Here is a 27440-nt window from a genome sequence, read left to right as displayed (position 1 = left end):
ATCTGCACATCTTAAACACTGTGAATGTGTTGTGTGCTGTGGGATTTATGTGTCTGCTTCTGCTGCCAACATGGAATATACATCTCTGATGTGAATAAGAGATTCTCAAAATCCACTGTAACGCTGTGTACAAAACACAGGATGAAATTTTATCTCCCCTCTTTGAGACAAAGGACATCTGTGCCCTGGAGTCCCCCAGCTGCTGGTGGCACTGCCCAGTGTGAGGTGGATGCCCAGCATCAGCTGGAATGGTGACCCTGCACTCTGTTCAGTGCTGCCTGGGCTGTGTGCCTGCCATGGGCTGATCTCTAAAATATCCCCCAGCCTTATGGGGGGCTGCTGTCTACCCTGAACCCAGGAGTGTGGGCTCTGGGTCCCCCTCCTGTGGGGCCCTCTCTGCCACACGTGTGGCCTCCTGCACACTCCCAGCAGAGTGGTTTCTGTGGCACTGCAGGCACAGGCAGCTAGGCTGGCTCAAATTGTTCTGAACTCGTGGCTGGAGCCAGCCCAACTGGCTCTTTTCCCCTTCTCTTCCTCCCCCTGTTTCCCAAGTGGTTTAGGATCATTTCTGCTAATTGCCCTGTGCCCAAGGCAGAAGGGAGGGGGGACAAGAATAATGTCATCCTAGAGCCTGTCAGTGATGCCCAAACAGGGACACCTGCCCTTGCTTTTGCTGGGAGGGTTGGCCTCTGGTTTTCTTGCAGTTTCTAGGAAAGGGCTGAGCTGGGGAGGTGTGATCAGCACAGGGCTGCTGTTGCGGGGCAGATTGGTGCCCAGGACCAGCCCTCTCCTGCAGATACAGGGGCTCCTCAGGAGATAGTTGTGTGTCCTCCTGTGCTGTGCAGCTCGCTCTGGGTGGGGCAGATCATCTGCCCTGTGATGTTTACACTGTAATAAGGTTTTGTGAAAATAAGCATTTAATTGCACATGACCTACAAAGGAATAAAAATAGTTGGGATCTGTTCTTGGTTTAAACTCCACTCAACAGAGGCATGAAACATGTTTGGGATTTTTAAACCTTCTTCTTTTTTTTTTTTTTTTTTTTTTTTACCTTTAGAAGTATCAGGAACATTAAGTCTTTCTTCCCTGTTCTTGTTGGATCTCTCAGATGTGTCATAAGCTTCTCAGCCCTTAATTGAAGGGGTGGGGTGGTATATTTTTAACAGATCCCTTCTTCCAAGTGTGTTTATAGGGCTTTTGAGCTAAACAGAGATTAGTTAAAACAAAGCTTTGACATTGCAAAAACTGTTTCTCCTCGATCACGTTGGGGTTTTTTACTCATTCTCCAATTATTGAAAGAAACTGAGGGGTTTTTCAATTTGAGAAGTAACTTTTTTGGCTATTAAATTATGCATTAAGAGATAAGTTGATCTAAATGGAGCAGAAGATGGATCAGGTTAGGATTTAACTCAGTTTAAGACAGTATTTTGAGTATTACTTAGACAAATGAACACACTCATTTGAGTATTTCCTAAAAATAGCTCCTTTCTAAGCAGCAGTTTTATTAAACCCACAGTTCTTCCTTTAGCTTAATGCCTCAGCAGTCTTGCAGGAGCTCAGACTGCCTCTGTGCTGAAGACCACCCCTGCTCAGCTGTTCTGCCCTGCCAGGATGTGTTTGTGTCACAGCACTCTAACCTTCAGGGTATGGTATTTGTCAGTCTGAAACGGAATAATCCTGGATCTGGAGAACTGAACTACAAACAGTGTGGCTGGCTTGGCAGGCCTGGCAGCCACCCCAGCAGTTCAGCCAGCCCAGGGTTTAAGGCATCACTGCACCAGTGTGTCCTGTAATTCATGATGCTAATGCATCTTTATCTGTGTGAAGAATTAGGGAGACAAATATCAACTGAATAGTCAAATTGGAATGGGAGCTTAAGAGAGGTATTTCTGAGATGGAGGTGAGGTGTTTTGGGCTTGTTGAAACCTTTTGCATTGCATGGGATTTTTAAAGCAAGGCCTGAAGTTTTCACCATTGGTTTGGACAATGCATGAGTCTGGATGATTTTCATGTGTGTGCTGTGGAATATAATTGTGCTGATGAAAGCAAAATATTGCATGAGAAAGGCAGGTACTTTCCACTTAAGGTTTAAAATATATTTGCAGCAAGAGATACAGATTCTTCAGGCAAAATGTAGCATTCTGTACCTAAATTGGACATATTAATGCATTTTATACAGAATGCTATCTCTAAGTTAGATTGCCAGAGGAAAACATTCAGTGAGTTGTTGATCATGCTGGTTTCAAGGATGGGGTGGCAGGAAAGATCTAAGTCTCCAAAGAAGGACAAAATTGTTTCTCTACTGCCCCCTGTATGAATTTTGTCTGAATTCAACACGTTTTTCTAAAATCAGGTACAGTAAAGTCCTTAATGCAATGCAATGTTGTCATGTACCAGAAGGTTTTCTGTGCTGTGGGATGACCTTATATTGGGATCTGCATCATTATCAAGGTGGGGGCAAAAGAAGTGGTTGTGAGTGTTAAACTGAAAGGTTTGGAGATTGCTGTCCTTGGCCAGCTCCTTCAGAATCAGGTAAGATGCTTATCAGGTAGCTTTAGTTGCTGATACCAGAGAGTTTTCTAAGTGAATTTTGCCAGACTTCTCATGTTGGGTTTATGCTATCCAAATATCATGCTGGTATGGCATGCTGTTGGATATTGGTGTCAAGTCCTTAAGTGATTTTGTAGGTATTAATTAGAATTAGTTATCAAATAAATGTTGTCCTTTAGGTGAAAGGTGACAAGAAAAGTAATTATTGTTTTATGATACCAAAATATTTGATTACTAACGTGCAAAGAAAGAGAAGGAAATTGTGACAACATGGAAGGACTTTGCTGAAATGCTTTTTAGGGCAAAGACTTCAGAATGGCTCAGTGGAGTTGTTTTGAGTACCAACATATTTTCATGGAGTTTGTTTAAAGTATCCTTGGAGAGGAGGAAGGCAGCATTAGTAACAATAGGTCAAGGTAAGTGTATTACTATTAGTTACATAACAAACAAATTATCAGTTGTGTGTGACAAACCATGCAGGGGCTAAGACTAGTGCTGACATAAAGGAGTGTTTGATTTGTAGAATGGTCTGGCAGCTGGGAATGTTTATTGCCTTCTTAATAAGTCCAGTCAAACTTGGTGCTTTGAGTGCTTTTAAAAGAGATTTTAAACTTCTCTGCATAGCAGTGCAGTAATTGCTTTAATTTTTTTCTTCCAATATAACAACAAAAAAATCTCATTTCACACTCTGGTCACTTGGTTGATTTTGTTGCCTTCCTGCATTTGCTTTTCTCTTACTTGGTGTCATTGAAACTTTTGGCTCTTGCCTCTGGTCTCTTTCTGCAGGAATTAGCTTGTTATTCTGCAAAGTCATAATGTGACTGTGACCCATGGTCTTAAGTTTATACCTAGTCATTCTGTATATAAATAAATCCCTGATTAGTTGCTACCTACTTATCCTTCTGTCTTCAACCTCAGATGCCACACTGCACAATCAGAATGCTTGGAACATTAGTCTTCTCTGAGTAATACTTCTGTCCTTGCTGCAGCTCTGACACCTTAATTTCTCACACTGTCAAGGCCTGAAATGAAGAATTTTTTGAAACTTTTTTGTATGGCCTGGAAGCTCAGCCTGGTGAACTTAAACAGGGTGGCATATGCAGTGTAAAATTGCAGTGCAGTGTTGCTGGGTTTCCTGGAGCACCATCAAGGTTTACAACGGGACAGTTGGTATTTGAAATGCAGGTTAATGGTTAAAATTAATGGGGTTTTTTAATGTAAGGAGTACAAATATTCTTCCACAGTTGTGTGGGGATTGTTGCCCTCACAAAGGGGGTGTGAGACAGAAGGGATTTGTGGGAGGCACTGTGAGGGCTCTGGGCTGTTCTCCAAGCTGTAGCGAGGGCGCTGCTGAACCTGCTGTGCCTGCGACTGCATCCTGAGGCCAGGCTAAAGGGCCTTGTTCTTGCTGATAACCCTCCTGTTTCTGACCCAGTACCATAATAAAAAGGAAAATACTTTGTTCTTTTTTCCATTGTTTCCTGATAATAGCCCTGTTGCCCATAGCTTGTGAATGGAAGGGAATGAGCATCATGATATGAAGCCACACGTTGTTGACAGTTGAAGCTCAATATCCTGTGAGCAGATTTTTTTTCTCTCCCCAGTTTTATCCATTCTGAAGTGACACTGGCTTTAATATGCCAAGCGAAATAGTTGGTGATCTGGCCTGCGTTTTTCTATGTTTGTGTACTTTTCTGTTATATTGTGAACTTTTCTTTCTTTAGAAAGTGCTGTTACTTTGCCATGTGTCAATCTGTCCTCTGGCAGAATAAAATCTCTATGGCAAGAGAATAAAAAGAGAAATCGGATCTACTTAAGGAGTTATTGTTCAAAATGCTTCTAAAAATGTAAATTTCTGTTTATGTGGCTTGAGGAAAAAGGGGGAATCCCAGGGCACTACTTAACAGCTTGGCCTTTTTGATTACAAGTCCCTCCTGTAAAGCCATTTGTGGCTTTATTTTTCCATGTAGAATTGTAGAAAAAAACTCTGTACAAAGGTAGCAGAGTAATAAGTGGGGAGACAGTGGCACCCAGCCATGCTATTTTTAGGTGATTGTGTTCTTAACTTGCTGATCTAAGTGTTCTGGGCAGTGAGTGGGGGAGACATTGTACTAGAAATGTGTGCTCACATAGTGGAATCTTGTCTGGAAACAGAATGAATAGCAGACTTGGTTATCAGGAGGGCAGTTCAGAGAGTTGTAACTGGAGTATTTTGTAGGTAAAAATGATGCCCTGGTGATTAAAGCACAGTGTTTGCAATGCAGACTCTTACTCGAGAGCTGTCAGCTCTGGCTTTCTCCTCAGTTGAGAAACTGAAATATGTGCAGTCTGTTCTGTATGGGCTTAGGGAAGAAGTGTAAAAAACTATTTTCTGTTCCATGATGGCAGTGGGGGAAGAAATGCCAGTTGTCCTCAATCAAGTTGCTTCCAGTATTTTTTTAAGCTTTTCTTAAGCAGTGACCTCTCCATCTGAGGAAGTGGTGTACTTCTGGAAACCTTCAGAAAGGAGAGTGTCTCATGGCAAATTTCTGATAATTCCCTAGTCCCTTATCTGTTAACTTGACACTTAGATAGTTAAAGCTGACACAAGGCAACTCTCACTAATTCACGCTCTGACCTCCTGGTGATGTGGGCCTTTTTCCTTGTCTCAAGCTCTAAGAGAGGCTATGCCTTAAATTTTAGTTCTGCTACTGACTTGGTAGGTTCACCTTCCTCCTGCAGTGCAGTGTTAACTTTGACTCCTCTGGCACAGACCTACAACCATAAACCAGGTAGAAGAGCCAATCCAAGGTTTTGAAGAATGAAGTCTTCAGGGTAGATCAGTTCCTATCCCAGCAAAGCTGTGACAGAGGTATCTAAAGCCCCAAATTACCTGTTTCATTATTTCATCTATTCATATGCATTAGTTGCATATTAATAAATCCTGAATGCATGTTTATAGGTTGCAGTTGGATGTTTACACGTTCCATTGTTTCAGGGACCGTGAAAGGAAGCTGAGAGGAAACTAAGGGAAGATGCAAAACTTCAGAGTGTGACCAGTTGGTCTATTCCTATCTTCAGTGAAACTTGACAGTGTATTAAAGTGATGGATAAATACCAGTTGTCCAACATGGCAGCTGCTGATCACCTGTGAAGTATTTTCCTATGCTTTGTGCAGGGTGATAAGTTTTAGTATGTAATTTGTTTGGGATCATGTAAGCTGGCTTCCCCAGTGATTGAAATAATAATTAAGGGATAAAAAAAGCAGCAAACACCCCTCTCTTTCCAGAATGGCATTGAGGTTAAAACAAAGTGATACCTTTGAGTCCCTTGACTAAATTTAAGTGTATTGAAAGAGATGAGGAATGCAGCTTTGCCACAGGGAACGCTGTACTTACACCTCTTCTGCCGAAAACTTGTCCTTACATACCCTCTTTCTTTGGTCAGGCTTTAGCTTTAGGTTGAGTTCCCCATCAAACCACAGTGAGAGTATTGTATAATTTTACACACTTAAATTAGATATAGTGCATAATTCTAAATGGAGCTATACATCATGCATGATAATCACAGTGTTCTTGGAAGTTAAGCTGAATTCAAGATGCCCTAGCCAGAAATGATGACAGTTTTATTTATTAACGCATAGGAACCCCGATATTAGAGCAGGAGCTCTTAGTAGAACTGTGGCATTATAAGCTAATTAAAATTCTACATAGTGGTGTTTATGAAAACAAATTATAATGTGTTTTGTGCTTACTGTCAGTTCTCGGCAACAGGTGCTTTGTTAACAAGAAGCTGTCTATTTCAGGAACTCGTGTTAAAGCGGCTTTTATCTCTTCTGGGTTTGATATGCTTAAAATAAGTGAAACTTATGCTGTATTGAGAGAAGATTACTTATTCACTGAAGCTCAAAAGAAGCGATTAGTGAATCTATCTATTCTTTCAGTAATTATGAGGGTAATCTTGTAAGTGTTTGAATCCTTCTTACAGATTATTTCTCATCAGTGTGTTAAGTCAAACCTGTTTTAAAATACAGCGCCAAAGATAGTTTATGGAGTTGCTCTCCTGCATCCCTGTTGGCCTGGTATTCTAAAGGAATTTAGAGAATTCTAGAATCTCCTGATTCTAATTCTATACAACCTCTGATTTCTGAAATGGCCAGCTTCAATATCTGATGCCAGAGAAGACAGAATCTGACCCTGTCTGCTCTGTTTCAGAATAGCTTTCTTACCTTTTGTAGAGCATTTTAAAAGAAGGCATTTCTGTTATCTGACAGATTTTAAGTTAACCTTAAATTTATGGGACTGTGAAGGGCAACTCAAGTATTCCTGCAGCACCTGAATGCCAGAATACAGGTATGAGATGGCACAAACTCCACAAGGAAAGAAAAGGGCTCCTCAAGCATTGTCTGACTTGTACAGCTTGGCACCAGTTCAGCCACACATGATGGAAACTGTGTGAGCTGACACAACCAACTGCTGATGAGCAATTACTGACATGGTTTGGTTTCTCTAATGGGTGTAACTTCTGAGTTTTTATTCCTCTTGAGCAGAGATGCCAGAGCAAGCACTCTAAAAGGGTGCTCTTTTAAAAGTAGCTGCATGTTCTGTCACAAGTGTAACTTCATGTAAGGTTTCTGTGTCAGTCTTGTCTCAGAGACAGCCATGTTCCAGAAATGGGCCTGCTCAGCCTGTCTGCCTTAGATCTTGGGCTAAACTGAGTAAGTACAACTTCATATCTGGGGAGCAAGCCACTCTTCTCTGGCTTGTGCATGGACACACAGTGCTTTGGGTAGGATAGCATGACCAGATGGCTCACCAGTGTCTTCTCTGTGTTCCTCAGATATACCTTTTGAACTTCTTCACTGTGCCTCCCCCAAGGATGCCAGATCAAAACCAACTTCCTGAAACACACAATATACTCTTTGCTCTTCACTTTTCTTTGTAACTCACTTAGAAATTGTCTTTACTATGTACTGAACAGCTACAGTTACTGTGTTGCTCTCAGTGCTTTTAATGTTTAACTAGTTATGTTTATTGAAGGCCCCTGTCATAGCTTGCTGTAAACAAGCACGTCTAGCTCCAAGGGTTGTTTGCTGTTTTTTCTCTTGAACCCAAGAAGTGAGTTTTGTTGTGTACGTGGGTTTTGTTTTGTTGTTTTCACTTGCATTCAGGTTGACCTCTCCAAAAAGGCAGCTTTGTCAGCTTAGATTTTTTGATAGTCATCACTGGAGAGACAGAAACTTAGAACATGCTGGTGGTGCCTCTTTCTGAAAGCATTTCTGTGTTGCTCTGGACTGGAGTTTGCTGGATGAATTGGGGTTGCCTACAAATGTATTGTGCTGCTGGGGAATAAGAGGCATTTAAATTTTCTAAGTCAGAGGAAAAATGATGTTTCTTTGAATCTCAGGAAGTTTGGATTCTGTCATATGCAAGGGTCTAGTTCTAGTGGTGCTGCAGTGTTAGTCTAGAACAGCTAGGAAGTCTCAATGTACAGGCTTAAATGTACAAACAATGATAATCCTTGACATCCTGACTTGTAGTTTTGCTGCTTTAGACTCAATTTGAAATGCATGATAAATAGGAGTGTTGAAGGCTTTATACAGAGTGCTGCACTTAATTTTTTAGGTGTCTTAGCAGTTAGCAGATGCCCCATAAAATAGTGGTCATTCCTGCAAAAAACCCAGCATCACACCAGTAGCTCTGTGTGGCAGCTTTCTGTAATTTCAATACAGATCCTTTTGTCTGTACTCTGCCTCTTTGAAATCCAAAGTAGATAAAATGTGCTTCTTCATGCTAGGTAATAAAATGTACCTCTTACATTGCTTATTAATTGTTGGGAGTTTTTTTAGAATTAATTTTCAGTAGAGTAATGACCTTCATGGAATTGGCCCTTTCTCTGGTGTGTTGACTATACTAGAAAGTTTGGAAATTAAGTATGAAAAATTTGCTTATACTTGTTTTTGTTTGTCGACCTTAAGTGGTTACTGCAAGCAATGAGATGCTTTTGCATGAGGTGAATGAGAGTCTGAGGTACCACTTTTACAGAAGTTAATCTTTGGGTCTGGTAATCCATGCTTTGCAAAGGTTAAGCGTGGTCACAAGTAGTAATTACAGTTTCAAAGTAACATCTATTAATAGTGTATGTAGACAAGCATGGAAAGCTGAGTCCTTATTATCAGTGATCTCCTTGATACCCATGTAGAATCTGTGCATCTTTGTTCTTGCTTAGCAAGAGTGGAGAGGTTGTAGTGAAATGTTCTCTTGTTCCTTGTGTAACCTTGAGTACAAGAGCAGTCAGCTGTACTTAGCAGCATACAGGCTTTAACACTGGAGGCTTTGTCTGTACCAGGTGTTCCTCCAGGGTTTATGATATTCTGGCTCAGATTAGTTACAAAAGTTGCTAATGTTGTGTCCCTTCTTAAGACCTGAACTGTCTCTTTTGTCCATCTGCCACTTTCTCTCATGAGTGTGTCTTTTTTCACTAGAGTGATTCTTTCACAGTCTTTCTGACATCTTAAATCTGAGATACCGCTTTGTTAAGAGTTCCAATTTTATTTACATTTTAGTTCTTGCATGGAAGGATTTAAGCTTGCTAACTAATAAAAATTGGAAGTGAAGAACAGACTAACTCTTTACACCTTTTTATAAAGTTTCTGCTAGGAGTGTCTAGTATAAGTACTTGATTGTAGCCTAAATTAAGTCTATGCATGAAACAAAAAAAGCTGTTCAACAGGAATAGACAGGAACATAGTAGATATTAAATGACTTGTCAAGTGAGTTAAAAGAACATCTTATGTAAGTCTTTGGTCACTAGCGTGAGTATTTTGTTTTTGTTATGAAGTCGTATAAATTCTACTTCACATTGCAATTTAAAACTTTGAGCAGGAAAAAACTGGAGGCTCAGTGGAATGGGTGGAAAGCTTTAAAATGTATGGATTCTCTTGGTGCTGAGGAAGTTGGAGCTCCTGTGTTTTGAAAAATGCAGCAGCTGTGTGTTCTGCTGCTACAGGAACAAAGAGGTCACTGCCCTTACAGATCTGCTTGCATAGCTGGTCCTTAACCATATTCACTTTTTTTAACTCAAAGCATTCTGATGAAACTGGGTCAGAGTGTAACTACACATGTAGCTGTGCTGGCAAATGTGAACCAGCTGCAGTGCTTTAGCAAGGGTGAGCTGTAAGATGAAATGGCATGTCTGACTGCAACCAGCAAGCTGGGCTGAGCTGCAGTGACTGAGGCCCCTATTCAAATCTGCCAGTTCTTCTTGGCTCCATAGCAAGTTGCTGGGACATGATAATGCCTTAAAGCAGCTACAAATGACTGCTCAGTGAATATAAATTGGAGCCTTTTGGGAGACAGCAATGGAGTAAAAAATCCAGGACTGTTCTGTAGCTTGCTTTTAATTTGTGATTGTAGTGCTTTATACCCTGAGTAGTGTCCTGCTGGAAGCAGGACACCTCAGCAGCAAATTCCAATATGAACTGGTATCCTCAATCACAGCCAGTGCTTTGGGAGCTTCTGCTGCAAGATTCAACAGAACTTTGTTCTTGGGCTTTTATTTGCCCTTTGTTTTGATAAGCCTGTAGAGAAATGGATTTCCTATTTATTGCCTTTTGTACCAGCCTGCCTTTTCATATGGTGGTACAGGTGGTATTGGGTGTCTGTGCCAGTACATGCTAAAAAGTGAAATGTATTTTTGTGTGCCCAACTTTGTGTTTTATTTGTGCTTGGAATGAAGCTTTGTGCTTTTAAGCAGCACACATTACCACTTCTGCAGCTCCTTCTTTGCTTCATTAGCACAAAGAGAAAATGACCATTAGTGTTGATGCTATTTCAGTCAGTGCTGAGCTACTTCATTATAAAGGTGATTATGACAGAGGAGGGAATATTTTAATTACTTGTTAAAATTGGATTTATCATTTGAGGTGAGTGTCAGGTAAAACTGTCAGTGTGCTGATTTTGACAGTGAAGAGTAGTTCACACTGTTCTGCTTTCTCTTTGAGCAGCAGTTTCGAAGCTGGCATCAGAATGGCTCAAACTGTGTCTGCTGTGCTGCTGAGGCACAATGCTGTTTGGGTGGTCTCAGCATTTGCTTTTGGGAGGGATCCTTCCCATACCAGTCACAGATTTTAGGAGTGTTTGCAGAACACAAAACTGTACTGCAGGGTGTGAGGATCTGCTTTTTTCCTTACCAGAACCTGAAGTATGAGGGTAACTGGTGTTCAAGAGACCTTTTTCTTTGGGGAAGACAGATAAAGAGAAAGCTGGCTTCTGTGCCAGTTTTTTTTTTTTCTTGTCTAGAATTGGGGGGAGCAGTGAAAGAGATTATTCTTAAACCTTGTGTGTTTAATCCTGCTAAATGCTGCTCTCTCTGATCTTACTGATTAACATTTGAAGCCTATAAAGCTGGGGTATCAGTTATTTGAAACTAGTGGCATATAAACATTTTAATTAAAGGGAAAAAAAGAAAGGGGGTGGGGAGGAAGACCCGTATCACAGTGCCTGCTCTGTGGGGAAGAGATGTCCACAAGTATTTTGTTGCTTGCTTTACAGAATATTGGAAGATGTCTCTTTCTCCAGAGAACTTGATATCCAGAAGATTTGCTCTGCTTTAGTGTTTCTACAGCTTCAGTTTATACATTTTATAGGCATATCCTTTCCATATTTTTTGCTTGATACAGAGAGAAATTTACTCTGAGGATGTGATGGTGAGGGAGGAAAAGCAGGACCTGTAGCAGCAGCAGTAAGAGGGCATTATTTAAATGAATGAAGTTGTGTACTGCAGGAGTGACAGGAACAGGTAGACTGTAAGCACCTTATTTGTAGCAAAAGGAGGGCTTAGCCTGCAGAGATGTGTGCTGCCATGCTTCTAGTGGCAATAGATGTCTTTAAGAAACAGGTAATTTCAGCTGAAGTTTGGCAATTTTTAGCTAATACAGAAAGAGGGTGTTTATTCCATAATCTTCAATGAAGTAGATGTTCTGGGGTTGCATTGAAAGGAGTTGTTGAAATCTCTTGCACTTCCCTCTAGTCTGTTCCTTCTCATTAGGGCTTGTACAACTGGTTATACAACTATATTGTAAAGCAAAGCAGGGAATGTGCTTAAAATATTGTGAAGAGCTCTGTCATTTTTTTTTTCTTTAAGATAAATCAATTCTGCATTCAGAATAACCTTCAGAATTCATAGCATTATTCTATGAATGCTGTGCAGGCACAGCTCTGGGGGATCAGGCAGAGCCCAGAGGCATTTCCAGGAGCTTGACAAGCTCCACATTTGTTTTGTGACACCTCAAACCGAGAGGGACGTACATGTTGATCCCAAGACCTTGTTGTCATTTCAGCTATGAAGCTGCTTCAAGTGTCATGCTGAAGCCAAGCTAGGGGAAGGCCAATTTTGAAATTATGGATCGTGTATGCACTTGGGATTTATTTTACAGTAGGCTTGATGCTCAGCAAGGGCTTGCTGCCCCTAAAAAGGGTTGTCCTATTTTTAGCCATGTCACTTCCTGTGCAGTGTATGTCATTTCTGTGGAGTTGATCTTCCGTCAGATGAGCAAGCTCTCCAGTGCACCAGAACAAATATTTGTGTTGTTTGCATGAGATGGCTGAGCTGATGTGGCTGCAGGCAGGGACGGGGGCAGCAGTGGCCAGAGCTGTGGGAGCATGCCTGCCCCTCTGAGAGTGGTTTCAGCAGTGACTGCCCGCCTCTGCTGCTCTGTGGGATGTTTGGGGTCAGTGATGCTGTGGGTCTTCTGCGTGAGCCATTACGGTTTTGAAACAAAAATCATCTGAAGCTGAGCCAAGAACTGGGCTGGTGGGAGGTCCTTCCCTCCCCCAAACACATCTGTTCCGTGATCCCTCACTGCCCCTGTTTGCTGTGCTGGGGCCAGAGTCTGCTGCTCTGCTGGTGGCAGCTTGCCTGCGGCCCGGAGTCCCTGTGCAGCAGGGCTCTGTCATCCATGTGTACAGGACAGGCATGGCTCGAGTGCAGGGGCAGAACTGCCAGTACTTGGGTCTCTTTCCTTCTCCTCTCAATGCCTGGTGCTGGCTAGTGGCTCTCTTAGCAGCTCTGCTGCTGAAACAGGCGTTTCCACACGTGTCTGCAGCTAGACCCTCTCTCCTGCCCAGATAGCACACATGTGACAAATGAGCTCAGAAACCAGTCTGTGTTGAAACTAATTGGCAGAAGGTGGAGTGGTTGATTTTTTTTAAGTTTGATCATTTCCTTGTTTCATTTTGGTACATGTGAGTACTGAAAGGGAGGGCAAAGCATGGGAGAGCTCATTATACTGGTTTGGCATTCTGTGGCTTTAGGGTTCAAGTAGATGAGTTCAGCCATCCCAGGAGCTTACAGGCTGCTAAAACATGTGTTGTCCCTCCTGGGGGACAACATGTCCTTCCTCACATCAGTTCCAGAGGCTCTCCTGTGTTGGACTTTCTACTTGCTCTGTTTTTGCATCTGTACTGCTTGAGCTCACTGAACTGTCAGAAAACTTTGTGTTGGTGATGGTCCTTTCTTTTCCTGGTGGGTTTTTTTGGTAGCTCCCAGCAGTAATTGTGTGGGTGAGGTGGATTGTACCAATTGTCCCCTTCATATCCAACAAGCTGTTGTCTTGGTGCAAGTTCTCCTTTGGCTTCATAGCATTGCATGAGGTTGATCCTATCTCTTATTCATTGTATTTCTTAAATATTAGCAACCAATGAAAGATCTTCCGCTTCCTGTGGCCCTTATTAAAACTCTGCAGAAGAATCCCTGGCACTTCCCTTTGGAGATTGAAGTGTTTGGGAGTCTCATGCCAGTGGCTTGTGCTTTGACTGGTGACAGGATCCACTGGTTAATGAACTTGGGAACTGGCTTAGCTGGAACTCAGGCCAGCTTTTCTTGTTTTTTGTCTGGGCATCTTTGGGCACCTTTCACAGTTTGTTTATTGAATTGGAGCAGAACTGTTTTTTACATCCAAGTTAGAGATTGTTATTCTGTGTTTGTGTTAGCACCTGATCCCTTCAGCAATGTTGTCTTGGAGAATATTAGCAGTGGCTGGTGCAGTTACTGAGATCCTGTGTGCTATTTGAAGCTAATATTGAACAGAAAGAAAATCATGGTACAATCTGGAAGTTAGTGTAGGGTTCTTTAATATGCTGCTGCCTAAAGTTAAAAGGATTAATACTACATTGTGACATTGAATCTCTATTAGCTCTTGAAATATTCAGTTGGAAGTGTTTTTAATTAGTCTTTCAATCTTAAACATTCTATGCCAAAAGTGACTTGCGTAAGGTTTCAGTTTTAAATTGGTTCTGGTTACCAAAGCACAGCAAACTCATATTCATTTGCACTTCCCTGAAATGGCTTCTCTGAAATGTTGGGCCCAGCATAAGAATTAAATTCCACATGCACTACTTGCAGTTTCATTCTGAAAGACTGTCTGGAGAAAAGCAGGAATGAAAGTGCTCTTTCAGCTACAAGTGCAGTACTTCAGCAAAAATCAAATTTAGCTGTCGTGTGAGGTCAATGGGGGCTTTGTATGTTGAAAGCAAGTGATTCTCTGTTGGGGTGGGGGAGTGTAGTCAACAGCTGAAATAAGCTTAATTGCAGGTTGAAGCTGAAAAAGATAGTATCAGATTTTGGTTGTCTTCCTGCCTGTACCTCTTCCTGGTCTTATATCTCGAATCCTTCCTCGTCCATAGAGAGCCTTGTTGCTGTGAGCAGAAGACTTGGCTTGTTTCTGTGTTGCTGTTGGCTTTGCAACCCAGAGGTTTGCTCTTGGTATCAATTTCATATGTTTTGGGGAAATAAAAACAAGATGGGAGTGGATGTGGGTGTGAGAGGAGATGAGATTTCTCTGGAAACAAAATAATGGGAATGTTGTTTGTGTTTGGCTTTGAATACCTCTTATGTAAAAGGAAATCTTTTTTAGTGTGGTACTACTATGGTTTCATCTAGTTTTATAACATGGCAATTGGTGAAGTGTTCAAGTGTCTTGAAACCCCTTTCTCTCTGGATTTTTTTTGTTTGTTTGAAATGTATACTGATGTTACTTGCAAGATTGATTTTATTTTTAATATTGCTTATCTTTGGTTTGACTTGCAAGAATTAAAATTACCTATGCTTCAGCTTACTTTTTAATCAGAAAATGGTAGACCTAAGTTGATCTTGAATTAAGTATGAGTAATTTATACCTTGATATATCTAGAGTCTTAATGTGAAGCTGTTTTTTCTTTCAAAATTGTTAAAAAAGAAATGCAATTGTATATTTATGGAGGGGGGGTAGTAGAAAATAATTTTATCTCATGCAATGAATTGTCAAAAATTATTTCCATGTTAGACCACTTGATAATAGTTAGGAGTCTCAAAACACTGATGGAAATTGTCATTTGTTATAATTTTCTTATAATGTCTTACAAATACCTATAAACTTGATTAATACAAGCCAGGGGTGAAAACATGATAGAGTCTTTATTTAACATCCTTAAATTTGGGTTTTATAGTGAGACAACTCATATCACATATATCTCTCAACTTATATAGCTCTTACTTCTCATTTTTACTATATTTTCACAGTGAATTTATAAGTAGGAGGTTGTGTACATGGTCTAGTACTTTTTGCCTGTAAGAGTGATTTTCTTAGTGTGTGAAAAATCACAGTCCAGGGTTTGTGGCAAGCACTTGTGTCGTCTTTCACTAATGACGCAGTGACTAAACGGTGACATGTGGATTCATGTGACTGTTGTTAATGATAATTATGCAGCAAGTAAGCCTGTGTTAGCATGCTTGTCTCTATTTTACAGCTCTCATGCACAGTGTCAGGTGTTTAGGTTTCAGCATAAGTGTCCCCCTCCCCTGCTCTCCTCACCTGACTGCCAGAAGCAGTAATACTTCTAATATTTGATAAAATTACTTTTCTTTGTGGGGTGTATATTGAAAATAAATTGGTGGGGCTGAGAGGGTGGGTCATGCAAAGCCTACATATGACTGCATTTGTGTTATTAGGCAGACTTTATAGACTTTTTGGGAAAGGGCAACGAGTTACCCACAAGACATTTTTTCTGGATGGTCTTTTTGCTGAGCTATAGGAAATTCCAGATTTTCAAATGTCAGCTGTAAAAGAAGAGTTTTCTCAGGCCTCTAAATGCTGGGTTGTGTGTATCAATTTCAGGTTTATAGAAGAAGGGAGAATGGCTCAAGAAACTAACCGTAGCCAAGTGCCTATGCTGTGTTCCACTGGCTGCGGATTTTACGGGAATCCTCGCACAAATGGCATGTGCTCAGTGTGCTACAAAGAACACCTTCAAAGGCAGAACAGTAATGGTAGAATTAGCCCTCCTGGTAAGTAACCCCAGCACACTGTGTGTGTGTCAGCAGCTCAGCCTGACCCAGCAGGCAGCAGCTTCCTGGCCATGTCCAGATACTGATTGTTGGGGCATTAGTGCAAACCGTTTCATTCCAGCATCTTGCCTGATGGAATGAGCTTGGATGGAATGCCCATAATGTAATTGTGTTGCCACTAATCTGCTCAGAAGACTCTCACTAATACCTTTTGTATTCATTTGAGTGTTTCTGATTTGAAGTTATAAAAATGCAGAAAAAACACTACAACATATTTTTGCTGGAATTACTGACAGAGACAGGATTGAGTTTGGGGAATGTTTGTGAAAGGCCTTTTAAGAACAGGTATTTCATCTCTGTGACCTTATTCTTAAAGAGTAAGCTGTAAACACTTGATAGTGATGCCTTTTCCTTTTGAAGGCCTTCAGGAGCTTTTGTGGACATCTTTACATCACTGCCCCTGAAGATCTTCAAGAAAAGATCTGTTCTTACTAAAATTATTTTGAGTTTCGTTTCCAGGTTGGGAAAAGGCAACAATAGTTTCTCCTTAACTTCACATACTTTCAGTTCTTTTTGGCCCAGTGCTCTGTGTACTGTTGCCTTTCCTTCAAACTGACCTTTTAAGTAGAAGCAATATCTTCTATTGAAATCTGGGGATCTGGGTTCTACATGTTCAAAATGCATCTGGAGTTGGCATTAGGATGTTAAATTGATATTTCCCAGATCCATCTTGGTTTTTTTAAACACCAGCTTCTTGAGTCAGAGTATAGCAGTTTATGCTGAGAAAGCTGCTCATAGATGCTTTAGTTAGTAATTAATAGTAACTGCTTTAAAACTCCAGCTTCAGAATTTTCTGCCATGTAAGTTCTGGGGGGCTGGAACGAGATGAAAATATGGCCAAACATAATTACTTTATTGTAAAATTACGTTTCCTTATGGCGTAGGCAGAGATTCATTTACTCTCCTGGCTGGTGTTGTAGGGGTTGAAGAGTAAATGCAGTGTGTGAGTTCTGTGATCCAGGAAGCAGCATAACCCCTTTTCCCTGGGTGTGTCTTGCAGCAGCCTCTGTCAGTAGCATCACCGAGTCCTTACCGGTCCAGTGCACAGAGGGCAGTGCCCAGGAAACTCAGTCCACTTTAGATTCTACATCGACTCCATCTATGCAGCCAAGGTAAGGTGCTTCAGTCTGCTCTGTGGCTTTACAGAAAAATCTCTGTCAGAATGATTAAATGGAGTGTGCTGATCCTGCACAATTAAATGCTGGAACCGGGATTAGGAAAAGGTGTAAGATTTCAGTGCTAACTTTAAAGCATGGGATCTCAGGGTGAATGCTAGCAGATCTCTGTGCTTCATCTGGCATTCAAATGGAAATTTGTCTTTAGAATTTAGCTTCAAATAGAAGTTGCCAGTTTCTGTTCTACAGAGATTTGTCTGGCTGCTCTTCTGCTTCCTCAACTTGTAGTTGTACATTTACCAAAGGAGAACTCTTCTCATCCTAGAAATTTGAGGATTTTGTAAAATGGCAGGGAGCTGTTTACGAGAGCTCTCATAAATAAATGTATGATAATGTGTTAACAAGCCAGTTGCTTTGCAAGAAGTGGAGAGTACTAGAACAGGGTAAAGACACAAGTCTTGGTACAAGTTGTGCTACTGAATTGATCTCTTATTAAGCAAGTAATTTCCATCTGGGTTATTCAAGGATACATAATATCCTCTTATAAATCACTCAGACTTACTAAGTGTACTCCATTTGTAAAAGCTAAATATTTGTTTATATTTAGTGGCTCCATTTCTGTTTAGAGTGACACAACCAACAGCAGCTTAAGCACTTTGGAGATTTTTTGAGTGAAAAGTGTTAGTGTGTTAGATACTATGGAAGCTAATCTTGCAGTAATACTCACTTCAACTTTTCTTTAAAAAAAATGAATGTAGTAGAACACAGGGCAAGGGAGATTTCATCAGTTCCTGCTGATTGATTCAGCTCAGACTTTTCTGCTCCTTAGCTTTTTATAGGAGGTGTTATCTCATGCTTGGATCCTGCATATGAACTGAAAGCTAGGTGCCATGCTTGATGCTATATTTAGTCTTTCCATTCTGAGGTTTATAGTTGGGGTAGAAAATATGTATCTTACCCTGAAACAACTCTTCTGGAGTGTGTAAAAAAAAAAAAGTTCATCCAGGTCAATGCACAGATGTGAACCAATTACAGTGCCTTGCCTTTGTTCTGTCACAACTTCAATAAAACCATGAAAGAATAGAAGTACCTCACTGATCACTAGCTTGATTACTGACTGCAGAAGAAAGGAGTGGATGGTTGCTCTTGGACTTGCACTCGAAATAAATCAGTGTCACTTGCTTGGGTTTTTGTTTTCAAAATAAAAAAAGAGCAGGAATTCAATTTCAGTCTCTGGAAATACCTCAGGATACTCTGAGGACAGATAAAATTAATTGACAGTGCCCTTTTGTAGGTGGCCAGATGAGCAGTTCAAGACCTATGTGCAGTTCTTGACAATTAAATTTCAACTCCAGTGCTCCTGTTGTGCCATGGAGTGCTGGTTCATGGGCTGCTGGATAATCTGGTTTTTGCCTTCAGAGCGAATCCCTCAGTGGAAAGGAGGAAAAAAAATGCAAATGAGATGGAGCTCAAGTTCCAAGCAAGAGGTAGCACTGTCTTGTTTCATAGGAGAGCTGCTGGATGAGCAGCTTGGCTGGGAGTCATGGCCAGTGTTGAATTGCTCTCTCTAAACTGCTCAGAGTGTTCATTGGTGAGTGTTCACATGCCATGATTTAGCCATGCTGTGATTTAGCACTATGGCTGAAGGGTTGGGAAGTTTAGCCTGCACCACTTTACACTGTGAGAATCCAAGGGGTTCTGTGTGCAGCTGCTGCAGCTTTATTACTGGAAACATTGACATGGTGCAATTTTCTCGTTTGTATCACCAGAACACTGAAACTGTCTCCTCTACAATTATCTTGCTGACTTCTGTTATAAAGATCCTTGCATATTGAATGTTGCATTGTTGCTTCTGTGTGGAATGATGGTATGCCAAACCAACCAAAATATTTTTCCTTTTTTACAGTGGAACTGTTTTGTTGCATTCAGTATGAGTTGAAAAAAAAAATATTTACCTTTTGTGTGAGTTCAGATTGTAGCAGTTTTAAGTGGTTACACAAACAACTTCAGAGTGAAATGTTCTCATCAAGAGGTGCCCTAATGTATCTTACAGGAAAAGAATGTGAAAATGCATTATAAAAATGTTAACTTTCTTCTTTTGCCCCCAGCCCTGTGTCCAGTCAGTCACTTTTAACAGAATCTGTAGCATCCTCCCAACCGGATAGTACGGCTGTGGACAAAACAGTACCTGAGACAGAAGAGTTGCAAGGTTGGTGCCTGGTTTTCAGTGACAGAACTTATGAATAATGCTTTTTAAACTTCAGCTGTTCTTAATACACTCCTGTTAAAACATGTCTGATTCTCAAACCCAAATATTCTGTGAAATCAGAAAGCAGAATAAAATAAAGTTTCATTTCTTAAATGGCAAGTCAAACGGGGAATGGCAAGTGAAAGCTTATGTTTAATAAACAAGTGCTTTAATTGGTGTTGGAAATGCACATCATAAATCAGCATCCTTTTCTGTCTCTATGCTATGGCTGTTACATCTGAGTGGAGTTTTGAGTATCAGTTACTTCTCAGTGACCATTTACAGCACATATCAGAAGTTTATGAACATATTTGTGGTAGAGGGTGTTTGACACAGCCATTGCCAGAACAGGGTCAGTATCTTTTATAAACAGGAAACACCTCTAAAAGAACCTTTCCCTTCTGAACTGTAGTGGTGTAAGATTTTGAACTACTGGAATTCACTTTATCAAATATAAAATTACCAAACCACAGGCTATGTTTGCTTGAAGCGCAATGGCTAAGAGGGTCAGCTATATTGGCCTAAAATCCTCCTTGCTGGTACAATGTAAAGTTTCTTTTCCCTTTTTTCTTATTTTCTATGTGAAGACTTTCAGAGCTTAAGGCTGAGGAAGGTTTAATAGTATTTTTTAGGAAATGCAAAAATGCCAGCTGGTATACAAAATGTGCTCAGATTGGTAACCTATAGGCATTATAAAAGGTATTTAAAGGTAAGTCAGTAAGTATTCTGCCTTCTGCTGAGACAGTTTAGGTTTTAGTGAGGAGGATTATTTTGGACTAGTCTAAACATAGAAGTGTGGGTTTTTTACAGATACAACTTGTAATTCCTCTTAAACATTCTAAATATTAGTTTTTTGACTGTATCTCTGGTATCAAAGCTTTGCTTCTCAGATACTTTCCTAAACCTGACCTTTCTCTTTCTGTAGGATAGAATGTAAGAGTCATTAGTCAGCTACTATGCTGAGTAAAGCTGTCTCCTTGGCTAATTAACTTGAAAGAAAAGCTTTTAATTCCATTTTTTACCACTTTTACTAGTCTTTGAGGTGAGAAACATGTTTACTCTTGAAAAGATACATTCTAGAGATACACTCTAATACCTGTTAGGAAGTTTGTGTTCTGGAGCTGAGAGCTCTTGTCTCAGTTCTGACAGGGCATCTTCTGGCTTTTCACTGGCAGAACTTTACTTTATTTACCCTGGCACTGTGAGCTGTCTTGGGCCTTTGAAAAGACTTTTCCCAGCAAGTTTCCAGAGGCATGTCTCTCTTCTTACACACTTGGATAAATTTGTGCTGCTTCTAATTCTCCACCTCTCAAGCTTATTCTCCTATCTATGAGAAGATAAAAGATTTCTCAACCAGAAACTTTGAATTTAAGGATGTATCTGCAGGATCAACATATATCAGGTGTTTAGGTTACTCAGCTGTGTCCTCTGTCCTTTTCTTTGTACCCTCCTTTCTAAACTAAGAACATCACTAGCATGTAGTTGCAGCTCTAAATTACCATCTCTCTTTATAACTCTGGCAGGGTCAGCCTTACTTCCTTAAGAGTTCCTTCTGTGTTGTCCCTTGACTGAAAATCATGGGAAATGTAGTGTTTGCAGTTTTAAAGCATTTTAATTTGAAAATGTAAGTTTGGAAGGAAAGCAGCTTAGAATGGATGCTGAGAGGGATTTCATTGAATTGCTGTCACAGTTGTGCATCCTGAAGTTGCGCTTTTTTTTGGAATTTGAATTTTAGGTTGATGACAAGCATGTAATATAAACGTGTGAATCCAAGGGGTTTTTTAGCATTGCGCAAGTTTCTAACATTTAGAAAAAAAAAATCACAGCAGTATGCTAGTTGGTCCCAAAGTGAAGAGTGTCTAATAGTGCTTTTGTTGATGTAGGGGAACAGGAGAAATAATGTCAGTATTTATTTTTATAAAGTCTTGCCTTGTGGGAATATCTGTTCTGGGGTGAGTTGTTCTGTGCTGCTGCTGTAAGTTAATGTATTGTGTTCAGCTGAGGTCCCCTTAACTTGCCATTTAACAAAAATTACCAGGTTGCAACAACATTGAATGAAGGACTGGGTGAATAATTATGCTTTCTTAGATTACTGTTATTACTTTTCTAAAGCAGACAGATAAATGAGACTTGAGCTGTGTGCAACACAGCCCTTGCTGTTTGCAGTCAAGCTAAAACTACAAAGGGATAAAATTCCCAAAGAGCATTTCAGATTTGTTTTTGTTGGATTTATGCATTGCAGAGGAAAACTCTAGAATGTTAAAAAGTGTAGGCTTTAGAGCTAGTGTTTGATAATGCTTGTGGAGCAGTGAAAAAGGCCAGATGCTCTAAGATAGGGACTAATAAAATTTTTTAACTTTAATGTTCTTAAATACCATGAAAATGAGTTTCATTTTAGGTAATCTTTAATGGCATGAAGTACAGTCCAGCTTTTCTAGCAGCTTTCTTCTATTTCAAGTAATTTTAATTACCTCCTGGGCTATTGTGCCTTTTGCTCAACATGATGTTCAACATAATAATCCTTGTTGGGATTAGCCAGTCAGGATTTCCGATTTGTTAGCCAGGGCTGCCTCCAGGCAAGCCTGCAAGCAGGTAAAGAGGTGCTTCACATCCCTGGGGTAAAGGAAGATGGTTAAAACCATCCTGGTTAGGGTTCATGCTTCTGGTTCAGGGAGGGTTTTAAAGGGTGCCAGGGAAGGCAGGAGGACTCCACCACAAACATTATGGAGCTCCTACAACTGAGGAGCATGGTGGTAAAAGTAGAAATCCAACTAATGGGTGGACTCAGCCCCTCTGAGGCTGAAAACTTCTGAGAATGAAAACAGCCTCTGTGATTTTCAAGCTTGTTGTGAATTGGAGAGGAGCATGTACTGTTAGCATTGCAAAATGCCATCACTCACGTCATGTGGTGTGGTTGTTATTTGGAAAACCAAAGTACAAAGTTAGATTGGATTAACTGTCTAAAAGGTACATGGCTGGTCTGAATGAAGTCACCTGATTTTGTGCCTATCTGGATTTTAGTGAGATTAAATAGTGAAGTTCGAACTAAGTTCAAAAAACTTGAGATTAAAATAATTAGGTTGCTACAGAATTTTATATTGGGGTTACTTGGACCTAAGGTGAATGCAGTTGAGCTGATGGCTTCAGCTTCAGTGGGCCTTATCAGGGGCTCAGTAGACAGAACTGGAAAGGAATTGATGGATGCTTTTCACTTCTGTGATAGTACCAGGCACTCAGAGGTAGAGTATGATTATGACACAAGTGTATCAAATAATACAGGATATCATGATATACAGGTTGAATGCTCCAGGGGGAGAGGAAACACTCAACAGAAAGATTTAAAACTAAATTCTGTGGGTGAATGTGCTCCTACTTAATTTGCCACTTCCTAACATTTAAACAGTGTATTTTAGGCTGATTATGTCAGTTTAAAATGTTCACAAGCAGTGATGTTCTCCTTTGGATTAACTTCACATTTCACTCCTCTGGAAATGTGGGGGTGCTTCTTACACTAGCCCTAGTGAAATGCTCTTAAGAAGTAAATGTAGCTGTTCATGATCTTCTGTAGGAATGAGAAACCTTTTTCTTTTAAAAATCTGCCCAGTAATGCAGGGGTGATGAATGTAAAACATGGAGAGAGAGAACAGGATGGGTGTCTTGCTGCACACACAGAGCTGTGCTGTGCCTGCAGGGGTGCAGAGGCTGGAGTGCATTTTGTCATGTGGCTGCTGTGTTTGTGCTCAGTCAGAGCACACTGAAGCTCAGGGGGGGTTTGCACAAGCAAAGCAATAGGAAAAGCTTGTGTCTTTAGAAGGACATGCAGGCTCTGCTTGTTTTGATCAGCTAGGAACATGTTGTGTAAATCAGGGAACTTCTAGTGACCAGCCCAGCTTGTCAGCTCCAGAAATATGACTCTGTTCATACCTTACTCCTTTTTGGTTAGTTGGCAGCTTGTACTGCTTCTGCCAGGGCTTCTCTTCTTTGGCTTCAGGCAGGGCTGGGGCTGGGGGAAGGGATGATTTGGTTAAAGGAAGGCAGGCAGCAGCATCCTGGAATCCAGGTGAAGTCCAGCAGCTGGGAGTGGCTCCAAGCTGGACAGTATTGCATCTTACCTGGCTTTGTTCTGCTGTGGTCATCACAGATAGCTCATGGACTCAACAGTGGCACTTGGGCATCTAAAGTGGTTGGGATATTTGTGGTTATCATGGAGGATTTTGGTTCAAATCTCTAGCTTCTATTCAAAAGCAAACTGAGACCTAAAATTTATGGTTACTACAGTAGATACAAAGTGACTTGTGATGCAGGAGAAGAATCTTCCCACTCGGTTCCACACTGAGCAGCAGCTCTCAAATATTTTTAAACCTTTTTAATGTGAGAGCCATACGCACAAAGAAAATGTAAGTAAGGGTGTATGAGAGCCTTGTTATGCAGGGAAGAGTGCCAGTTTTTCCTAAATTTAGCTAATAGTTACAGAGGCTGTTAGTGAAACTTAGACTGAGGTAACTGATTTTGCTATAACAGGAAATGCAGGCTGGAGAATGTTAGCTCATGGCATGAATATGTCTTAATGAATTAATAAAGACTGCAATACTGTTTTGTGTAGAAGTACAAAAGTTCATTTGAGTAAGTCTTACCCCTTCTGGTACTTACCTCACCACTTTTAGTCCTTGCTGATTTTGGTTCTCATCTCACAATCCTTTTGATATTGTGCCCACTCAGAAATGTGCCCTTTAACAGCCATTTAAAGGCATTGAATTTTTTTTTCTTTGCAGACTATGAATTGTTATAAATTTCAGGACAAAGAGAAGCTCTGCATATAACATAGATGGTGTCTGAGAAGGAATTAATAGACCATGTATAATAGTATCTTTGCTAGATTAATCTGTGGAATATACTGTCCCCTCAGGCAGAGTCTTTGCTGGTGATCAGGTATCTTGCTATCCATTGATGTTGCTTAGTACAATGTTTTGATACATAGCAAAAGTGATGAGTGCCCTTTCCTTTCAAAAGAAAAAAAAAAGATCAGAATAGCAGCACATGAAGAGCCCCACTGGATTTGTCATGCAGAAGAGCTGTCAGCTGGTGAAGAGCTAGCACAGAACTGCATCTGACAGTCTCTGACAAACAAAAGTCCAGCTGCACAGAGATGCCTGCAGCTTTTTCCCTGACAAATGTCTGAGCTTGCTGTTGTACTCCCTTCCTTACAACACTGGTTCTAGCTCTGCTTCCATCCACACTCCTTCCAGCTGGAGCTTGCTTTTGTTCTTTGCTACAAATATTCCCAACTTCTGTGTGTCTTACTCACTGGAGACTTGTCCTGCTGTGGTCCAGCTATGTCTGGTAGGCAGAGGTTGGCTCTTAGCCCTTCTTGAAATGAAGTTGGGTTTTTTTGGTTTCTATTTCTGCTGTGTAATGTAAGGAATGTGCAAATACTTGAGGAAAACCAGCCAACTTCTATTTTTACCTGACTCAGGCAAATACTACTATTACATGTTCATACTCTCCCACACAACCTGTAACCTGTTTCTTTTAGAGAACACTAAAGTAGGTTGAAAGATGCCTTAGGAGAAATATCTTTAAAATTAGGTTTTTACCTGCTCCCTTCTGGGCTCCAGTGCAGTGTAGTTCCACCCTGGGTCTCTTGAGCTGGTGTTTCTCACCCCAGGCAGTGACTTATGTCCTGTGTAGGCTTTTTCCAGGTGTGCAAGAGCAGCAGCATCCCAGTGGTAGAGATTGTTCTGAAACACTGTGTTTTGTGTGGCCTACATGTTGCAGTCTTCTGCAAAAATAATGTTGATTCAGGATTTGAAAGAGGGTGTTTGGCTCAACTGGTCCTGTTACATGGAGTGCTTCTTGCAAGTAGATTTTGGGAGCTGGGCAAGTAACACTGTGAGGAAACACTTGGCTGTTGGATTTTCTTCCTGGATCTCACAGTGCTGAATCTTGCTGTTGAACCTATGTTTGTTGTTTTGGTTGTTTTTTTTGTGGTATTTTCAAGCATTTGGTGAATTCTTTTCTTAAATTATATCAAAGGTCTAGAAGGGGGGAGTTCCAGTTGCTGTGGAGACACCAGTGCACTTCAGACATGGAAACTGCAGCAAAATGGCCAAATGTACAGCATGGGCTTTAGATTATTGTAGGGCATAAGAGGGGAGAGACAGACTTTTTTCTCCACTGTTCTTACTAACTTTCTTTATGTCAGCTTCAGTGTCAGAGAATGCAGAGCCTACAACTGAAGAACAGGACAAGTCGCTTGACAAACCAAAACAGAAAAAGAATCGTTGTTTCATGTGCAGGAAGAAGGTTGGACTGACTGGTAAGAAACACTGATTTCACTTTCCTTAGGCTTGTTTAGGCTGTGGCCCTTTGAAATGTTATCTTAAAGGGAAAATGGGGCATGGTCATTTGATATTGATTTGAAATAACAGTCAAAGGTGCTTTCAGCTGACTCTCACTAGATTAGTCATTCATGTATCATTTTGTTTTTCAGCCTCCTGTCTTAAAGTGACGTTGGTAATTCCAAATACTTCCTTTTGGAAGTCTGCTTAGCTAAGGAATTGGATGATAGTTTGCTGCCATTCACTAGCCAGCTTTGCATTGGTCCAGTGAAAGGGCCTGAGTTCTGGAGGGTGAAGATTTATAAACATGGCAAAAGAGCAGGAGCTCTCTATGAATGTTCTGTGCTAGAGTGGCATGCAAAAAGAAGGAATGGTCAAGTCAAATCTTGCTATTATCACTTAAAAATGTATTACTTGTGATTCTTATGCTTTCTGCAGCAGAGGCTCTTTGGCTGATTGATTGACACTGGTGACTGAGATTTACTGCTAGTGAGTGAACACATTCAGGATTTAAAGCAAACCAGTGTCATTGGGAATGTTGAAATGTCTAAGCTGCTGTTTGTGTCCGCAGGGTTCGAATGCCGGTGTGGGAACGTTTACTGTGGAATGCACCGTTACTCAGATGTACACAGTTGCTCTTACAATTACAAAGCTGATGCTGCTGAGAAAATCAGAAAAGAGAATCCTGTAGTTGTTGGGGAAAAGATCCAGAAGATCTGAACTGCTGCTTCTGCTGGAATACAAAAATCTTCTGACCATCTGCAGATTGAATTGACTTGAGCTTTTTTCCTTAGTCATCAGGAACGTAGAGCAGTGTATCTTGCCTAGACCTTTTAATCATGCATGTCATCAGATGAATAGATTTTTTTGTTTTTGTTTTTTTTTTTTGTTTTGAAAATGACTCTGAACATTATTTTCATTGCAGTTTTCTGTGGCTGAAGACTTAAATAAACTTTACAAGTATTATCCTTTAAGATCATTTTAATTTTAGTTGAGTGCAGAGGGCTTTTATAACAAACATGGAGAAAATATTGGAGGGCTGTGCTTTTCCAGGATAAAACATGCATGCGTTAACTTTGCAGTTTATTTTCTTGTTGTATATAGCTTTTCTCTGCAGCACAATTTCCTTTTTTTTTTTTTTATTGATAATGCCTTGTATGGCACAACTAGTTATCAGTAACTGAATGTATTTTAATCATTATGGCTGCTTCTGGTTTTTTTTTTCCCATTAACGAGAGGTTATACATGTTCGCATATTAGCTTGTTTGCACCCTCTACCTATTTATGTATGAATCATTTGTAATGAGAGTGTGTGCTGAGATTGTGTGGGGTTTTTTGTTGTTTTCTTTTTTTTTTTTAATTTGGGTTTGTTTTTGTGTGTGTGTGGGGGGAAGGCTGTATGCACTTCATTGACTGCAGTTTTCATTGGGATTACATCCATCAGTTTGTCTGTACACAAATATGAAGAATGATCTGAAGTACCTGTGCTGTATTTATGTTTATCCATGTCTTAACTTTGATTAAATAAAATTTAAAAAAATCTGAGCCCCTGTGGCCGTCACTGGCATATGTATGTTGGATTTCTCTTGCTTTATTTTAATGGGGACCTTCCATTGATGGTTCTTTACTTAAAGAGTATTTATTCACAGCTTCCCACCTGTATCCCAACACCAGCTAAATTCTGATGTGTTTTTTTAATCTCTTCACCTGTAACTACCAGAGACACTGCAGATTGCAGACCTTGTCTGTTGATTTTAAAATTCAGAATGCTCTTAAAAAGCTATGGCTGGCAATTAATAGATAAAACATTACATTTAGGATATAAAC

General features: G+C 40.5%; 1 protein-coding gene across 2 annotated transcripts in view; it reads left to right on the top strand.

Annotated features, from left to right (window-relative positions):
- ZFAND6 (zinc finger AN1-type containing 6) overlaps nucleotides 1-27158 on the top strand; it is a 36352-nt gene extending 9194 nt beyond the window's left edge. For both annotated transcript variants that reach the window (XM_063169839.1, XM_063169840.1), the window contains 5 exons: nucleotides 15683-15852; nucleotides 16913-17024; nucleotides 19136-19236; nucleotides 25478-25591; nucleotides 26185-27158. In XM_063169839.1, the coding sequence (XP_063025909.1) occupies nucleotides 15702-15852; nucleotides 16913-17024; nucleotides 19136-19236; nucleotides 25478-25591; nucleotides 26185-26333 (627 nt within the window). In that variant the 5' untranslated portion in view covers nucleotides 15683-15701 and the 3' untranslated portion in view covers nucleotides 26334-27158. The remainder of the gene's footprint in view (nucleotides 1-15682; nucleotides 15853-16912; nucleotides 17025-19135; nucleotides 19237-25477; nucleotides 25592-26184) is intronic.
- Nucleotides 27159-27440: the final 282 nt, after the last annotated feature.

This window comes from Melospiza melodia, chromosome 15 (genome assembly GCF_035770615.1).
Source record: "Melospiza melodia melodia isolate bMelMel2 chromosome 15, bMelMel2.pri, whole genome shotgun sequence".
Lineage (NCBI taxonomy): Eukaryota > Metazoa > Chordata > Aves > Passeriformes > Passerellidae > Melospiza > Melospiza melodia.
This window is presented reverse-complemented; position numbering and strand designations above follow the sequence as displayed.